Here is a 15,293-nt window from a genome sequence, read left to right as displayed (position 1 = left end):
GCACATTATTATATTAACACGTGGAGCACGAATGCGTTGAGACCCAACTTAGGGGTGGATGCGGATGCGTCCAGGGCCAACTTAGATGTGGGTCTGACTGGGTTCCAACCCCACTTGGGGACGGGCATGGAAACGTTCAGCCTCACTTGGAGGTGGGCGTTGTTGTATGCTCCAGCCCAAGTTGAGCAAGGATATGTCTGGACCCAACTTGGAATTGGACGTGAACGCATTCAAACCTAACTTTTATTATAATTAAAAGTATTGTTATAAAAATAGTATTATTTATGTTATAAATATTTAAATTTTTATTATAATTAAAAGTATTAATATAAAAATTAGTTTTAGTTGTATAATGAATAGTATTTGTGCTAAAAAAATATTATTATTTGTGATATAACTAATACTATTTTTATTATAAGTAATAATATTATAATAATAATAATGAGAAGCTCCCCGTGGCACTAAGGTTGCTTTTGCACCGCATGAATGTTGGGCTACTACAACCAATCAAGTCTTTTGTCAAAATCCAAGCACTAGATGGCGCTCAAGTTTTTCCAAACATCATATGGTGTAAGGTTTGTCATAGCCAATCGGATATTTTGTCAAGATCCAAGCGCTAGGTGGTCATGGCAAAAGATCTGGGCTGGGCTTGCAACTCTTTGTATTAAGGATTGGGTTGTTATCATACTGCTCTAATCTATAGTATTTTATATCCATTTAAACAATAACAAAAATATTGAACCCTTTTAATATATTATGTAAATTCTTCCCAATATGGAATGTCAAAAATGTAAGTTTATCAAATGCTGCAAGCTCAATCATGTAAAGGTCAAATGAATAAAATTTAGCAATACATCAATTTTTGCTTGAAAAGACTCCCTTGGATTAAAAAATACAATGCAAAGAAATAACTGTGTTAATTTGAAGCTCTAGATCATAAAATTCAGGCCATAAAATTTAAATTTGGAACTTTCTTAAGTATAATCAACTTTTTTTTCAATTTTTTTAGGAAATTATTTTTTTAAAAAAAACAGAGGAATAAGATCACGGGATGATGGAGGCGTGGGTTGTTGCCCCCAACCTCACCATTCAGGAGTAGAAATTGCCATTTAAATCCATTAGTTATTGCATATGAATTTTATTATTTTTATATACAATGATTTTAATGTGTATTTTTGTTGTTTGATAATCACAATATCATCATATGACTAAATAGGTTTGCCTATTTGTTTAATTTATAAAAAATTAAAACACAGTTATGATATACATATTGAACAAGTATGAAGTTTATACTTGGATATAAAAATATAACTAAGTTGAAATTTTTGTTATTACCAGTGATAAATTATTTATCTCCAATACTATATCACTTCTCACTTTGTATAAAATAACTAATTAATTTTGATAAGTCTATTAGGATTTTAACAACTACTCATTGTCTTTGTATATTTTAAAATAAGATTCATTGATTTCAAATGAATTGTACTAGTTATCTATCTACAGAGACCAAATATAAATTATAAAGTAGAAAAAAATGAGTTAAATATCAAGTTTAAAAAACCCAACAACAAACGAATGAAAGAGCTTAAAATAAAAATTTATCACGCTTTCCACTCATAGGAACACCTATTTATATAACTCGAGATCCAAAATATTAATTACTTATAATTCATGAATATTTATTAATTACCATGAATATTTGTATTCATAAACATATTCATGACTCACGAATTACTTATAATTAAATTTATTATTACATATTGCATGTTAAAGCACTAATGTTGAAATTATAAAATTCAATATGATTTTAATTTTAAATATGAGTGACCCTTGCATTTTATCAAGTAGTCTATTAATCTTATACAGTGACGTGAGTTTTTTAATTTGTTCCTGTGTTTTTAATTGATTCAATTTTATTCTTGTAGAATGACTAAAATTTTAGTTTATCATCTTGTTGACTTTTCGTTTTAAATTAACACAGCCAAACATGCATATGATTTAATATTATATAAAAAAATGATCCTAGTAAAGGTGGAGGGTCACCTAAGACAGGAGAAAATAGATGTTTATAAGAGTGTGAGAGATCCGGTATCATGTGAAGTTGTTCAAAAAAAAAATATTTTATTTGTCGCGTGCTTTATATACAACTGACAATGACATGTTGATAGAGTACAATACTTTTTTTTTATTATTTTATTTTATTAAAATAGATATTTAAATTAATTTACATGTATCTTAATTAATCCTGCGAGTTCTGAAGTAAATGACTATATAAATCTTTAATGGTTCTGAATTTATAAAATATAAACTAGTAACATCTAAAAAACAAATTTAAAAACTAACTAATTGAAACAATATCTTTTAGGATTCACATAGTGGAATACCTATTCATTCATGTGACTTTTTTTTAAAAAAAAATTCAGCACATTAATGGATTATAAACTTTCTCATTTTACCGGGATAAAATTAATTCAATTAATAAAATAAAATATATTGAAAATTCATTTTATGACCCCAATTAATTTTTAGTTTTAGAAATACTTTTTAAAAAATTTGGAAGATTTTTTTATTATACATTAATTTTTTTTTATGTTTTCTGATCATTTTGATGTATTAACATTAAAAAAAAATTAAAAAATTAAAAAATATATTATTTTAATATATTTTTAAAATAACAATATTTTGAAAATAACTGTTATTAAAATATTAAATTGACCCTTAATCACAACTTAACTATTTTGCCTTCAATATATATCTTTCTCTTTCATTTGTGTTGCTTCTGTACTTTTTTATTTCTCAAAAAAATGATCACGACCTGAGAAGGAAACGTAAGTGAAATGTTTCAGAAAAATAATAATTGGACGATTAGTGTTCTTCGCAATATAATCAGAGGGTGGCGACATGCCCAGTCTCATTTATAAAGTACTTGGAATAATGGTGTAAAATATTTTTTATTTTTTATTTTTAATATTACACTTAAAACTGTATTATTTCATTAATTTTTTTATTTTAATTCATTATTTTTTAAAGTTTCTACACTAATCACCCCATTTATCCATGACATGGATTAGTAGAACAGACCTCAGTCGCATTAATATCTTAGTTCGGTAATAAAAATAAAAAAGAGAGACTAGAGCGATCATGTTTTGGAAACTCCAAGAATGTCGTTGAAACTGTGTGTGTTCCACAGTCTCGAGCGGCGCGTGAAATAAATGGAACTATTACATGAATTCTTTCTGCCCACGACAGAAGCAAGGATCAGGGCGTCTTGTTTTTGGAGTTTGCTACCCCACTTTACTGTCTTGTCTCTTTCTGTTGGTTTTCTGACCTTAGATTTGATGCGATCGCCACGTGGCAGTTGTTGCGAAATTGGCGAAAAATGCTGTGGTATTTAAAGAATTTTTAAACGAGGAGGGAACCTTTAGAGACTTGAAAGCGTGCAGTTTAACATTGAATATTAAAAATCACCTTACACCATAATTTCAATCGCTATCAATATCTTCAATGTTCATAACCTTGTCTTTATTTATTTATTTATATGAATATTAGTTCTTAAAATAAATAAAAAAACCCAGCTCTCCATCAAAAGTCAAATTAGTTCGTTGAAAGCTACTTGTATATTTGAAGGTATTTGAAAATGTGATATAAATCATGTTTCATTAAAATTTTTTTTTTATTAAAAATTATTTTTTATTTTTTAAATTATTTTGATGCGTTGATTTAAAAAAATAATTTTTTAAAAATAAAAAAAATATTATTTTAATATATTTTCATCATGAAAAAATATTTTGAAAAAATAACCGCAATTATATTTCTAAACATTTAATTGCTTGATTTTTTCAAATTATATGATGATTTTGAATTTTTTTTTTTTTTATAACTACTCTTGCTGCATGCAATCAATAGCAAGATAAATATACACATGTTATAAATAAGAAAAAGAAAAAAAATATAATAAAGGAAACCTATATACTTATTTTTAATCACATCCAAAACTTATAAATCTTATCAATTTGGTATCAAATATTTCCTACATTTGTCAATTTTCTAACTATTCAAAGCCTATTTTGCATATTTTATACACTAAAATAGTGTTAATTTAAAGAAAATTCGATGAAAAAAGTTAATAAACCTCAATGTTTTCAGTCTAATGTGCATATTTATGTACTGACATTAATTTGAAAATATTCGATAAAATCATCGATGAACATTGACAAAAAGATCTTATTGAAATGTTTTTGAAATATTTGGAGCCTAATTAATAAAATTTATAGATTTGGTAGAGTGGTTGCAACTTGCAACATGTAATTAGAGTTCGGCTCTAGCTTGTCTTTAAGGCAATTAAAACCCAAAACAAACATAGTTTGGGCCCATAAGATTAGCCCACAGAATTTCAACACCAGCAAACGTTAACGTAGTGGAGAAGGAAACGGAATACCACCTGCCCGTTTAGTTCGCCATGTCAACTCGCTACTGACAAGTAATAACAAAACACGGCATAGCATAAAAATAAAGTAAAAGCTGAACTCCTACAACTCCTCTACTCGCACACATTATATAAGAATTCCTTGTCATCTTGTTTTCCGTTCCAGTGTCGGAAGACAATTTCCACAGGAAAAAGGAAAAAGAGATACCGAAATGGCGTTGAGGCTGAGCTCAAGAGATGTATCTGGATTCAAATTCCTCTTCTTTCTAGCGACCATCTTTAGTCTCATATCGGTTCTTGTTTACTCCATAATTCACATGAAATTCATCAAGCCTCTCGAGATCGACGCCCCTCTCGATCGCTTCTCCGAGGCCAGAGCCATCCAACATGTTGCAGTTCTAACCAAAGACGACCGTCAGGTGACAAACCCCCCCCCCCCCCACTGTCTTTGCATATATATAATTCTTTAATTTTCTATTAATTGGCTTTGACTTTGAAAAACCAAAGGAAGGGCGTCCTGGATTAAGAAAAGCGGCGGTGTATATTAAAGAACAGTTAGAAATGCTAAAGGAGAGAGCTGAATCCAATATCAGGTTCGCCGGTATGGTTCGCTTTTTAGAGAGAATTTAACTATGAGTTTGGTTTATTCACCCTTGCCATTTTTTTTAAACTTTGCAGAATTGAGGTTGAAGAGGCAACTGTTAATGGTACATTTAATATGATAGTTCTAGGGCACAGCATGTCTTTCGCGTATAGAAACCATATAAATATTGTTGCCAGGTAATCTCTTTACTTCTTGCTGAAATTCTATTGCCTGTTTGATTCCGTGTTTCATGTCCTGACGTTCAATTAGTGTTAGTTAGAATCATCCGAGGAATGAGACTTTTTTCCCCATTAAGTATGAGTGTAGTTACAATTAGCTTTCATATGGGGACCGGTATTTTTCTGTGGGTTTTCTTACATCCTCCAAGGAACCTCGTGTCTTCCATTTTCAATGGAATGGGCCATATACCTTTGTCAAGATATTATGGTTCTGGAGTTATTACATATAAGTTATCCAGCACCGAATCTGGTAGGAATAATAAGAATCAAAGCCCAGGTTGGTTGGTGAGCCTAGTGACAGGAGACTATCTAGCTTGTCATTTGCTGGGTTAAAGATTTTTTGTTTCAAAATGTCATGACCCTACTTGTTCGGATGGGTGTTCACACCCTAAAGTGTTCTCCGACTGCATGCATACATCTGTAAGTAACTTAGTGCAACATGGAAAATTTCACTTAGAGGAATCAGACATTTAAAACTTCGCTGTTCACTGCTGGAACTAAAGCCAGGAAGCTGAATCACGTGAAGGGAAAATGTTTAATTTTTTTTTCTTCTTACCTCAGAATATAATAATAAAGGTATCACATTATGTTTTTTATGCAGGGTCTTCGATTACAGTGCCTAACTTCTATGTTTTATTAGTTATAGAATTGATAGGTTAGGAAATGGGAAAATAGGCTTTAGGTGGGTAATGGGGTGTGTTTAGCTTAAGGTTGTGTTCTAGAAATGTAAATGAACAAGGAACTAGGCTCAAGTAGGCTAGAAAGGAAGAAAACAAACCTAGCATCACACCAGGGCTACTAGAAATCACTCCTATGAATTCTTAGGCATCACACCGAAGATAAGATGCATCGCACATCTAAACCTTAAAGGCGTAAATCGCTTGTACTTTACATGTGGTATTATAATTGTCTATAATGTGTATGCCTTGTGACATGACAAAGGTTGTATTTTTATCTTATATTTTTGGAAAACACCATTGTGGACTAACTTTTACTTAATGACAGGATATCGTCAGCAGATTCACAAGAAACTGACCCATCTGTTTTAATTAATGGCCATTTTGATAGTCCTCTTGGTTCACCAGGAGCTGGTGATTGTGGTTCATGTGTTGGTGAGTAAATTACATCTCTTAACCACTTGGGCTGCCTTAAATATCTCAAACGTACTTGTTGATTATGAATTTTCATGCCTAGTCATTTCAATTTGCATGTTTGATTGTTTTGCAGCATCAATGCTGGAATTAGCTAGAGTTACTGCAGAATCGGGCTGGATTCCTCCTCGACCTATTATTTTTCTTTTTAATGGCGCAGAAGAACTTTTTATGTTGGTATAGGATCTATTCACAAGCAATATTACTATGTGATTAGCTTTTTAAAACACTTGTTGTGTCGAGGTTTCCATTGTGGACCAATCATATTTCTGAAGATATTGAATGCAGTTTTCTTTTTCCTACTTTGTTAGACAACCTCGACAAATCTAGTAAAAAAAAACATTTAATAGACCATTATTTCACTAGGTATTTTCTATTTGACTTCTCTCATTTTCAAGCTTAAAAGAGGTTGGTTGATTATGGTGTTTCAGGGTGCACATGGCTTCATGAAGACACATAAATGGCGTGATTCAATTGGAGCTTCTATAAATGTGGAAGCATCTGGGACATCTGGTCCTGGTAGGATGTGATCCAATTTGAATGTTACTTTTCTTCAGCCTTTTTAGAATGCATATGGTACATTGACTCAATGATTTGGAGAAAAGGGAACTGGATTTAGAGAAGAAAATGTAAAGCAGCCTGTGATCTACATGACATACAACTTCTTTCTTACATCATGATTGATCCAGGAAGCATCTTAAAGTTAGTTCAATGTAAATTCACATAATATCATAATGATTTTACCATGTTCTAGACATCACTCACTTCCTAAGCTGCCAGTTATGGAAATATAAGAAATGAATTGAAACTTTATCTGTTGTTAGTTGGCAACATATGTTTTCGACTTTTTCTAATGTTCCTGAGTTGTGTGTAATGGTCCTGCTACTCTATGCTAATGTGAATACTGTTGTATTAACAGATTTAGTCTGCCAATCTGGACCTGGGTCTTGGCCTTCTCAATTATATGCAGAGTCTGCAATATATCCCATGGCACATAGTGCTGTTCAGGTTTTCTTTTCTTTTCTTGGTTTTGAAAATTAACTTCAAAACATTCTGATGAGTGTTTTATTAAATGATTACTTGTAAAGGAAACAGGCAAACAAATAACATTCATATAATTTTGTTTCACATCATTTGGGCCAGTATAAAACCCTCCTAACATATTAATGTGGCTTATCCCAATACCTGTCTGCTGCGCTTGTCTGCTGTTTGCATTTAATTGTTTCAATTCTAGTGATCTATTTCTCTACGTAGGACGTCTTTCATGCTGTTCCTGGAGATACAGATTACAGAATATTTTCCCATGATCACGGAAACATTCCAAGCCTGGATATTATCTTTCTTCTTGGTGGTTATTACTACCATACATCCTATGATACATTGGACAAATTACCGTATGCTTTGCTTCTGCCATTTCATCATATAAATATTTCATTGGAATTCTTTTGTCACTTTATTCTTAAACGCATCCTCTTATGCATCTGCATGTACTCACACCAGACCTGGGATCATGCAAGCACGTGGAGACAATTTGTTAAGCTTACTGAAAGCCTTCACAAATTCTTCTAAGCTACAAAGTGCTCGAGAAAGAGAATATCTTGAAGCTTCAATCAATGACTACAAGGATGAGAGGGCTGTTTTCTTTGATTTCTTATCATGGTTCATTGTATGCTGCAAAATTTATGATATCTGCTCTATCCAATTTCATTATTTGTACTTAAATTTTAACTTATTTATGACTCACTGTGTGATCTTATTATGACCTTGATTAATTCATAACATTGTCCTTATATCTTTAATTTTTTTTTTTTTCCAGATATTCTATTCAAGAAGGGTAGCTCTGGTACTTCATAGTATTCCCATTGTCATTTTTCTTGTCATGCCATTCCTTTTGCATTTTTGGGATTCTAGGTCACGTTCTTGTTTTGCAACCTTCTATGATTTTGTGAAAGGTTAACTCTCTACTGCTGATTTCTGTATGATTTTTTTTCCATCTGAATCTCCATGCTCTGATACTTCATACACACGACACAAGACATGCATATTGAAGATTTTGTGAATAATACTCAGAATTTGTTTATTTTCAAGGAATGCTTTTCCATGCTGCTGGAATTATATTGGCTATTATTTTCCCAGTTATCTTTGCCACTGTGAGACTGTTCTTCACTAGTTATGCGATGAGCTGGTGAGTTTGTTCTCTGTTTCTTTTCTTTTATTCTCCCTGAAATTTCAAATGGGAAAAACTTCACCAGTTGTGAGCGTGGGGTCTCCATAACTGCTGGTCATGGTCTTTTTTCAGTAGTTTCATTGTATTCGACAGAAATATGAACTTCTATAGGATGATGATGTTATAATGATGAACTTCCATGGGACACCATGAATGTCTTCTGTTACTCAGAAGTAGCTAGAGGATGATGTTATAACTGTTGGTCATGGTTCTCTTTGACATGCAAGATTCTAATGCAGGTTTGCACGTCCATACCTGGCATTCCTGATGTTTGTCCCAAGCTCACTTGTTGGTTTGCTGATTCCAAGAACTGTTTGGGGTTGTTCCCCCCCTTCTCAAGATGTTTCAGTCATCAATAAATCAGAGGTATTATTTTCAATTGATTACTTATTCAGGCCGTGTTTGTTACATTAACACACATGACTAGAAGTGCTTGCAAATCGGGATTTTTTCTAGCTTTACATTCTAGGTTGCATATTCATTTGGAATATATCTTTGGTTGCTAATAAGAGTGAGTATACCATTTAATATGGTATTCAAGTTGTGCAGCAACATTTACTGACTTCATCAATGCGAAGAAATTTCAAAATAATTGATCTGAATGCAAGTCTGTATCAAAATATGAGAAAACAAGATGAAACCAATTTATTAGGAATTGAAAACCAATACAGAAACATGATCAGAAGATAAGTTGTTTTCATAAAGGGGGAAAGAGTCCTCTGATTGCTAAGGATGAGCAAACATTTGATATGCGTGGCATTTAGTAGAGACCAGTGGCCAATTTATGGTCACTTTCTTTACTTTGACTACTGTATTGTTGAGCTTCTCATTTAATAGAGCCTCTTTTCAATAGAGCCTCATTGAAAAGTAAAGCATTAATTGTAATCTTAGGTCTAATTAGGATTTTTGATAATTTTAAAAAGTTCTCCAAAATTGTTACTTCGACTACCGTATTGTTGAGCTTCTCATTTAATAGAGCCTCGTTGAAAAGTAAAGCATTAATTGTAATCTTAGGTCTAATTAGGATATTTGATAATTATAAAAAGTTCTCCAAAATTGAATTGCTGAAAACTGTTTTCTTGAATGAAAACTGTTTTCTTGAATTGCATCAGCTACTTTATATGAATGACGGACATGTTTTACTTCTCTCTTGTAAAAGTTTGTTTCTTTCCTTATGATGTTAACTATGGGTCATTGCTTGGCACAATGGTAAAAATAAACTTGTGGCTTGCAACCAACAAGGTTGCGTTTTGAGCCCTAAGAACAACATGCAACTTCATGTTAAAAGGTAGAATGGCAAGATTGCTTCCAAATTCTCTTTCCAAGACTCCCCTTTAATGGGTCAAATTGCAATCTTCATAAGATAAACTTTCCATAAAATATGCAATCCCACCACATTTGTTAGTGATTTGATTCATTGGACTCTTTGATTTGCGTTGTATGGCTAATCATATATTTTCCCCCTTATTTTAAATTGCTTGGTAGAATTGTGCCTTACTTGGAGTTTGTTGGAGTTGTGTATGCGTCTGGATGGGTGTTAAATCTAACGCAGGAGCACCATCCATCACTGAAGCTAGCAGATATCTGAAATGGAGTGTATTTTGTAGGCTCTATCCGAAGAAGCAAGGTTTTGGGGAGCATTTGGATTTTATGCTTGCATAACTTCGGTATTCAGTTTACTATTTAGAATAAATCTTTGTGGCTTCTAGATTTTGATAGTTTCTAAAATTTGCTAACTATCTGGTAGGCCTATCTGGTAGCTGGGCGTGGTGGAGGGTTTCTGACCTTTATTGTGTTGGCATCTATGCTTCCTGCATGGATCTTCTTTTCCCTATCTGTCAAGTCCTACGATCATCATCAATCACCCAGGTACTGATTTTGATGGATCACAATCAAATTCCTTCTTGTGAATGTTGGCTTGAATTTTTCTTCCGGTCTGCTTATCATGTAGAAGTTGCATGTATCTCGTTGCTGGTTTCTGATGTTGTATTTGGAGACTCCTTAAATTTGTTAAGATGTATCTCTTACAGCTACTCTGAAATGCTATCTTTTCTCTAAATGTTGAAGCATGCCTCAAAATATCAGCTCTTGGGTGATTCATGTCTATTTATGTATCCCATGTATGCGAGGTGTTTACCTTTGGTGAGTTTTTAATAAATTTTAGTACACTGCAATGGTTGTAGCCTCAAAATATAAGCTCTGGCTGATTTTTCACCATTCAAGTATGCTGGGCTTCCATTTTAGTAACCCTTTAGCATTGTTTTGGAGCCTCCTTGGAAGATAGGGGTGTTGTCATCTTCAAATGTCTTTCAGATTTCTTTACAACACACATCATGTTGAACCCTAACACAGCAGTTGCCATCAAGCTGTCCTTCCTTACAACGTTAACTTTTTGAGAAGAGGCTTCAATTAATTGAAAGACAATATCAAATATTCTATTGCTGAATTATTTTCAAGAACCGCTCCTTGTGATCCACTTAATTGACTGTTGATTCTGTTGAAATGCATCATGTTGTTTTCTGCTGCTCATGGTTTGGGCTGTTGTTTCATTGGATCCAAAGTGCAGCTTGTTGATGGCATGTCTTAGAACTTTGGAAAATTTTGAGAGTTCAGACCTTGTTTCTCTGTTTTTTTTTTTGTGGGTCGGATCTTTCGGCACTTATTTCCTTTATTATTTTTAAGTGTTTTCTTTCATTTTTTCTTTTTGTTTACAAGAAGACTTGAAACTGTCTTGCAGGAGATTAATGGTGATAGCATGCCAAATGGAACTATAGATTGTTGTCTCTTTGCTCTTTTTTCTCACATTAAAGTCCTTTTTTTTCCCCTGTATTTTAGTGACTTTCTAATTGGAAAAAAGGTGGTAAATGGCAGTGAAATAAACAGAAATGGTCTGACTTATGCTCTTTCTTTCAGGCCAGCAGTTTTTTATGTAATACCTCTAATTCCATGTCTCACTTACTCAGCATATTTTAGTGGATTTGTAATCCAATTTTTGATCGAGAAGATGGGTATGATAGGTTTTCTCCCACCTCCCTATGGTTAGTATTCCTGACTATTTATTCTGATGTCATTTATATCTGCCTTTTCAATTGGATTATTTCCGGTTTTTCTTCTGAACTTGAGACAGTGGCAAAACTGTTGAATCAATATTTTTTCATTTCTCACATTTTAATTGTAAAATTGAATTTTGTATAAATAATACTATCAGAAAGTGCAAATTGCGTACTACATGAGGTTTATCAATACTCTTTTCACCTTTTGTTGAATTCATGGGCTCGGAGATCCTGGTATTTATTTTACACTGCTGATTGCCGAGAACTTTTGGATAGGTGTAAAAAAGGAAGAATTGGCCTGTTAGTAATTTCAAACTGATTGTTAAATGAATTATCCTTTCTATATATTTTTTCTGTCTTAGGTTCAAATATTAAGAATTCTTGATATAACGTTTCATTTTGTTGAATAGACTTTATTATTGACTGCTTTCATTGCATATCATATGGTTGTACTTGCAACTTCCCCATGGCTAAAAGAGGATGATGAACTTATCTCTTTAAAATTTCTTTTTTGTACTCTTGTCCCGATGAATTTCAAGTATGCTACACCTCAGGGTAGTTTTATTTCCAGTAGTCAGTAATCTACTGAAGAATCATTATGGTTGTTTTGTACCATTATAGTTGAGCAGTCAATTATATGCTCTGAAGTGAAGAGTGGATTATGATTATTAGATCCATATTTGCAGGGTATTATGTTGCTGATGTTTTCGTGGCAGCAACAATTGGCGTTGCAACTGGTTTGTGTGTGGGCCCAATAATACCTGTGTGTAGTCACTGGTTAGCTAGGTCTTCAATCTTGCAGCTCTTGTTGCATGTTAGTGTGCTTGCTCTGGCTTTGTCATCTCAATTCTTTCCATACAGCAATCTTGCACCAAAGAGGGTTGTTTTTCAGCATACGCTTGTTACTACAGGTATGAAGATGAGAGCACTTGATCTTTAAAGCCGTTTAAAACTTTAGTGAGTTAGAACTGCTAGACAGCAATTGATGTGTGAACAGGAACAGAGTTCAATTATTAGCTCTGTTATTGGCTTCTTGATTTGTTCTGATTTCTAAAGCCCCCTTTCTCATCCACCTTGCCTGAAAACGTCTTTTTCTTGTGTTGATTGACAGATGCGAATAGGATTGTGAACTCCAGCTATGAATTTTCTGTTTTAGATTCCAATTCTTTAACATTTCTTTTCAAATATGCTCCTGAAGTGGCAAAGGGACTGCATATGGGCCAAGAGTTATCTTTTGAAACTGCTAATATGTCTCCCCGAGAGACCTGGTTGGTAAGCAAATTTTGCCCTTGATGTCTGCTGCTAATGCTATGTCAAATTTATATTTTGAGGTGGCTCTTTTGCCTCGTCAAGATACAACAAGTTTAAAAACTTGCAACGGCATCCACAACAGATGAGTGGTTTAAATCTGGAAGCACGTGATAATTTCCTTTTAATTTGTTAATCTTTCCTCTCTCCCCAACCTGGGGCATTTTTCATAACAGCCTCGTTGAAACAAATGGGGGATGGTATCCTATTCTGAACACATAAGTTATGTCAGGTTTTCTCAAATTCCATTGGAGCGGTAGATTTAATTTTTGTGCCCAGCAAGAGCAAATTACTTTTTTTTGAATTACATGTTCTATAATGATTGTAAATCCTTCAAATTCATAGATAAACCTTTATTTTGTGTAACTTTCTTTCTTTCTTTAATTTCTTTGGCAGGGAAGTTTTCCGGTGTCTCATTTGTTTTCGCAAAGCTTAAAGTTCCCTGCAAGGAGTGATGGTGTTTTTAAACAATATAGATATTTCCCCTACTTATCTACTTACAAGCCACATACCATCTCTAACGATAGATCTCGGAGAGTTTACTTGGAATTTTCCTTGGGGTAAGTAGAATGAACTAATGATCATGGAAGTGCATGAAAAGTTGTTTTGTGCTCCAAAAATCTAGTTCTTTGAGTTTGTGCATCGTCAGTTTGGAGGGATAGGATGTGGGTATGCTCATAGTTCAACTGTATGCTCAACAAGTAACTGTTGGGCATTTTTGACCGTAGCGCAGTGCGCGCTCTTGGGGGAGGAATTCAAACCTGGATTATTCCAGGTGAGGATATGCTGTCTAGCTCAGCTACACCCACTCATCTGAAACCATGGGACCATGTTGAAAGATCTCGATGTTGCTTTAACAAAATTACTGCTCTTTCAAATGAACAAACTGTCTATATGTTTCTTGCCTGATTTGAATATACATATATCGGGTAGATATGTGTTTTTGCACTGTATGTTTAATGGATAATTGGTAGATGCTCTATAAATCCCAGACATGGGGCAAAAAACTTGAAGTGACTACAACAGGGATGCTATTTGACTGCATAGGAGTGAAACAACTAAAAAAAGTTCAGTTTAAAATTGAAATCTAACCTTGTGTTCTCATGAATACTTGTGTGCGCATGTTATTTCCTAGAGCATAGATTTCTTTTTTAACATTTTTTATTCAGATGTGTGGGTTTTTATCTTCATACGTTGTGTCTTTTCAGTGATTTGGAGGAGGTTTGGCTTGCAGTCCTTAACATCACCGGTCCTTTATCAAGCTGGTCATTTGCAGACAACAAGCTTCCAGGTATGAAATTTTTAGATTCCACTTTTGCTTATGAGCATTTTGCTTTGTTGTACAAGCAATCACCCTGGAAATCGCACAGATCCTGAAACAGTGGAAGGTGGTCCGCCATCCTACATACTGAGACTTAGTGGAACCAGCCAAGCAAACTGGACTTTCTGGTTAGAGGTAAAGTTCTGTCCTTGATTTGGTTAGGCTACAAAGATGATCTTTTTACACAGTTCATTTCTGTTTTCTGCTCTCTTTGGAAATAACAGGCCAGCGGCTCTGATGATTTAAGGGTGGAAGTTGCTGTGGTAGACCAAGTTTTAGATGATGAAGCACAGAGGTTGAAAGGCCTTTTCCCAGACTGGGCAGATGTCACTGCTTATTCTAGCTTCATGTCCAGCTACATTTTCTAATCCTCTGGATTTTTTAACTTCCAATGTATAAACTTTGCCCGAAAATTATGTAGACCCAGATGATAACCATAGCAAATATCGTTCAAAGTTAAATTTGCAGAAAATTACAAAGCCGCATGGCCAAGATCCTGAAGCTGTTGTGCTCCAAAACATAGCCTGAAACACCATTTTTCAGCAACCAAGAACTATAGACACCAACATTAATCGAATCATCTTCAACTGGTTTCAGGTTCCAGCAATGTGAACCTCTTCCACTTGGTAGTTCTGAAAATTGGGATATCAATAGTTGTTTGAGTTGGCTATTTTAATAAAAAATAGAAAATTAAAAAACCAAGCTAGTAATGAGTAGGATTAATGTCAGCCATGTCCTTTGTATAAGTGTACTCGACTATAAGCTTGTTGATCAATAGATCTCAGTGACTTATAAAAAATATTAGTAATTATATATAAATAAATAAATAAATAAATTCTTACCAGTAGATGCTCCATGATTACTAGAGACTAAGAATGTGTTTGGTATTGTGGTAGTTGTTGTGATTGTGGTTTGAAAAAAATAATTTTATAAAAAGTGTTTTTAGTTGAGGTTACTCTGGAAAAATATATGTTTGGTTAAAGCT

The 15,293-nt window shown here is 33.6% G+C and overlaps 1 protein-coding gene across 2 annotated transcripts; it reads left to right on the top strand.

Annotated features, from left to right (window-relative positions):
* The first annotated feature begins 4,499 nt into the window (after window positions 1–4,499).
* On the top strand, window positions 4,500–14,809 carry LOC118048958 (uncharacterized). 2 transcript variants are annotated; one of them, XM_035058810.2, is made up of 21 exons: window positions 4,500–4,845; window positions 4,934–5,019; window positions 5,105–5,206; window positions 6,254–6,360; window positions 6,476–6,576; window positions 6,831–6,918; window positions 7,319–7,407; window positions 7,654–7,793; window positions 7,900–8,065; window positions 8,216–8,351; window positions 8,488–8,584; window positions 8,866–8,992; window positions 10,234–10,293; window positions 10,374–10,495; window positions 11,540–11,664; window positions 12,366–12,590; window positions 12,791–12,951; window positions 13,384–13,547; window positions 14,196–14,278; window positions 14,358–14,443; window positions 14,533–14,809. In XM_035058810.2, exons 1-21 carry the CDS (start codon window positions 4,639–4,641, stop codon window positions 14,674–14,676), a joined length of 2,616 nt encoding a protein of 871 aa, XP_034914701.1. In that variant the 5' UTR covers window positions 4,500–4,638; the 3' UTR covers window positions 14,677–14,809. The 2 variants fall into 2 exon arrangements, with proteins under 2 accessions (XP_034914701.1, XP_034914702.1); XM_035058811.1 differs by lacking the exon at window positions 4,500–4,845 and having other exon boundaries at window positions 4,934–5,027.
* Window positions 14,810–15,293: the final 484 nt, after the last annotated feature.

Source organism: Populus alba, chromosome 10, assembly GCF_005239225.2.
Source record: "Populus alba chromosome 10, ASM523922v2, whole genome shotgun sequence".
Classification (NCBI taxonomy): domain Eukaryota; kingdom Viridiplantae; phylum Streptophyta; class Magnoliopsida; order Malpighiales; family Salicaceae; genus Populus; species Populus alba.
This window is presented reverse-complemented; position numbering and strand designations above follow the sequence as displayed.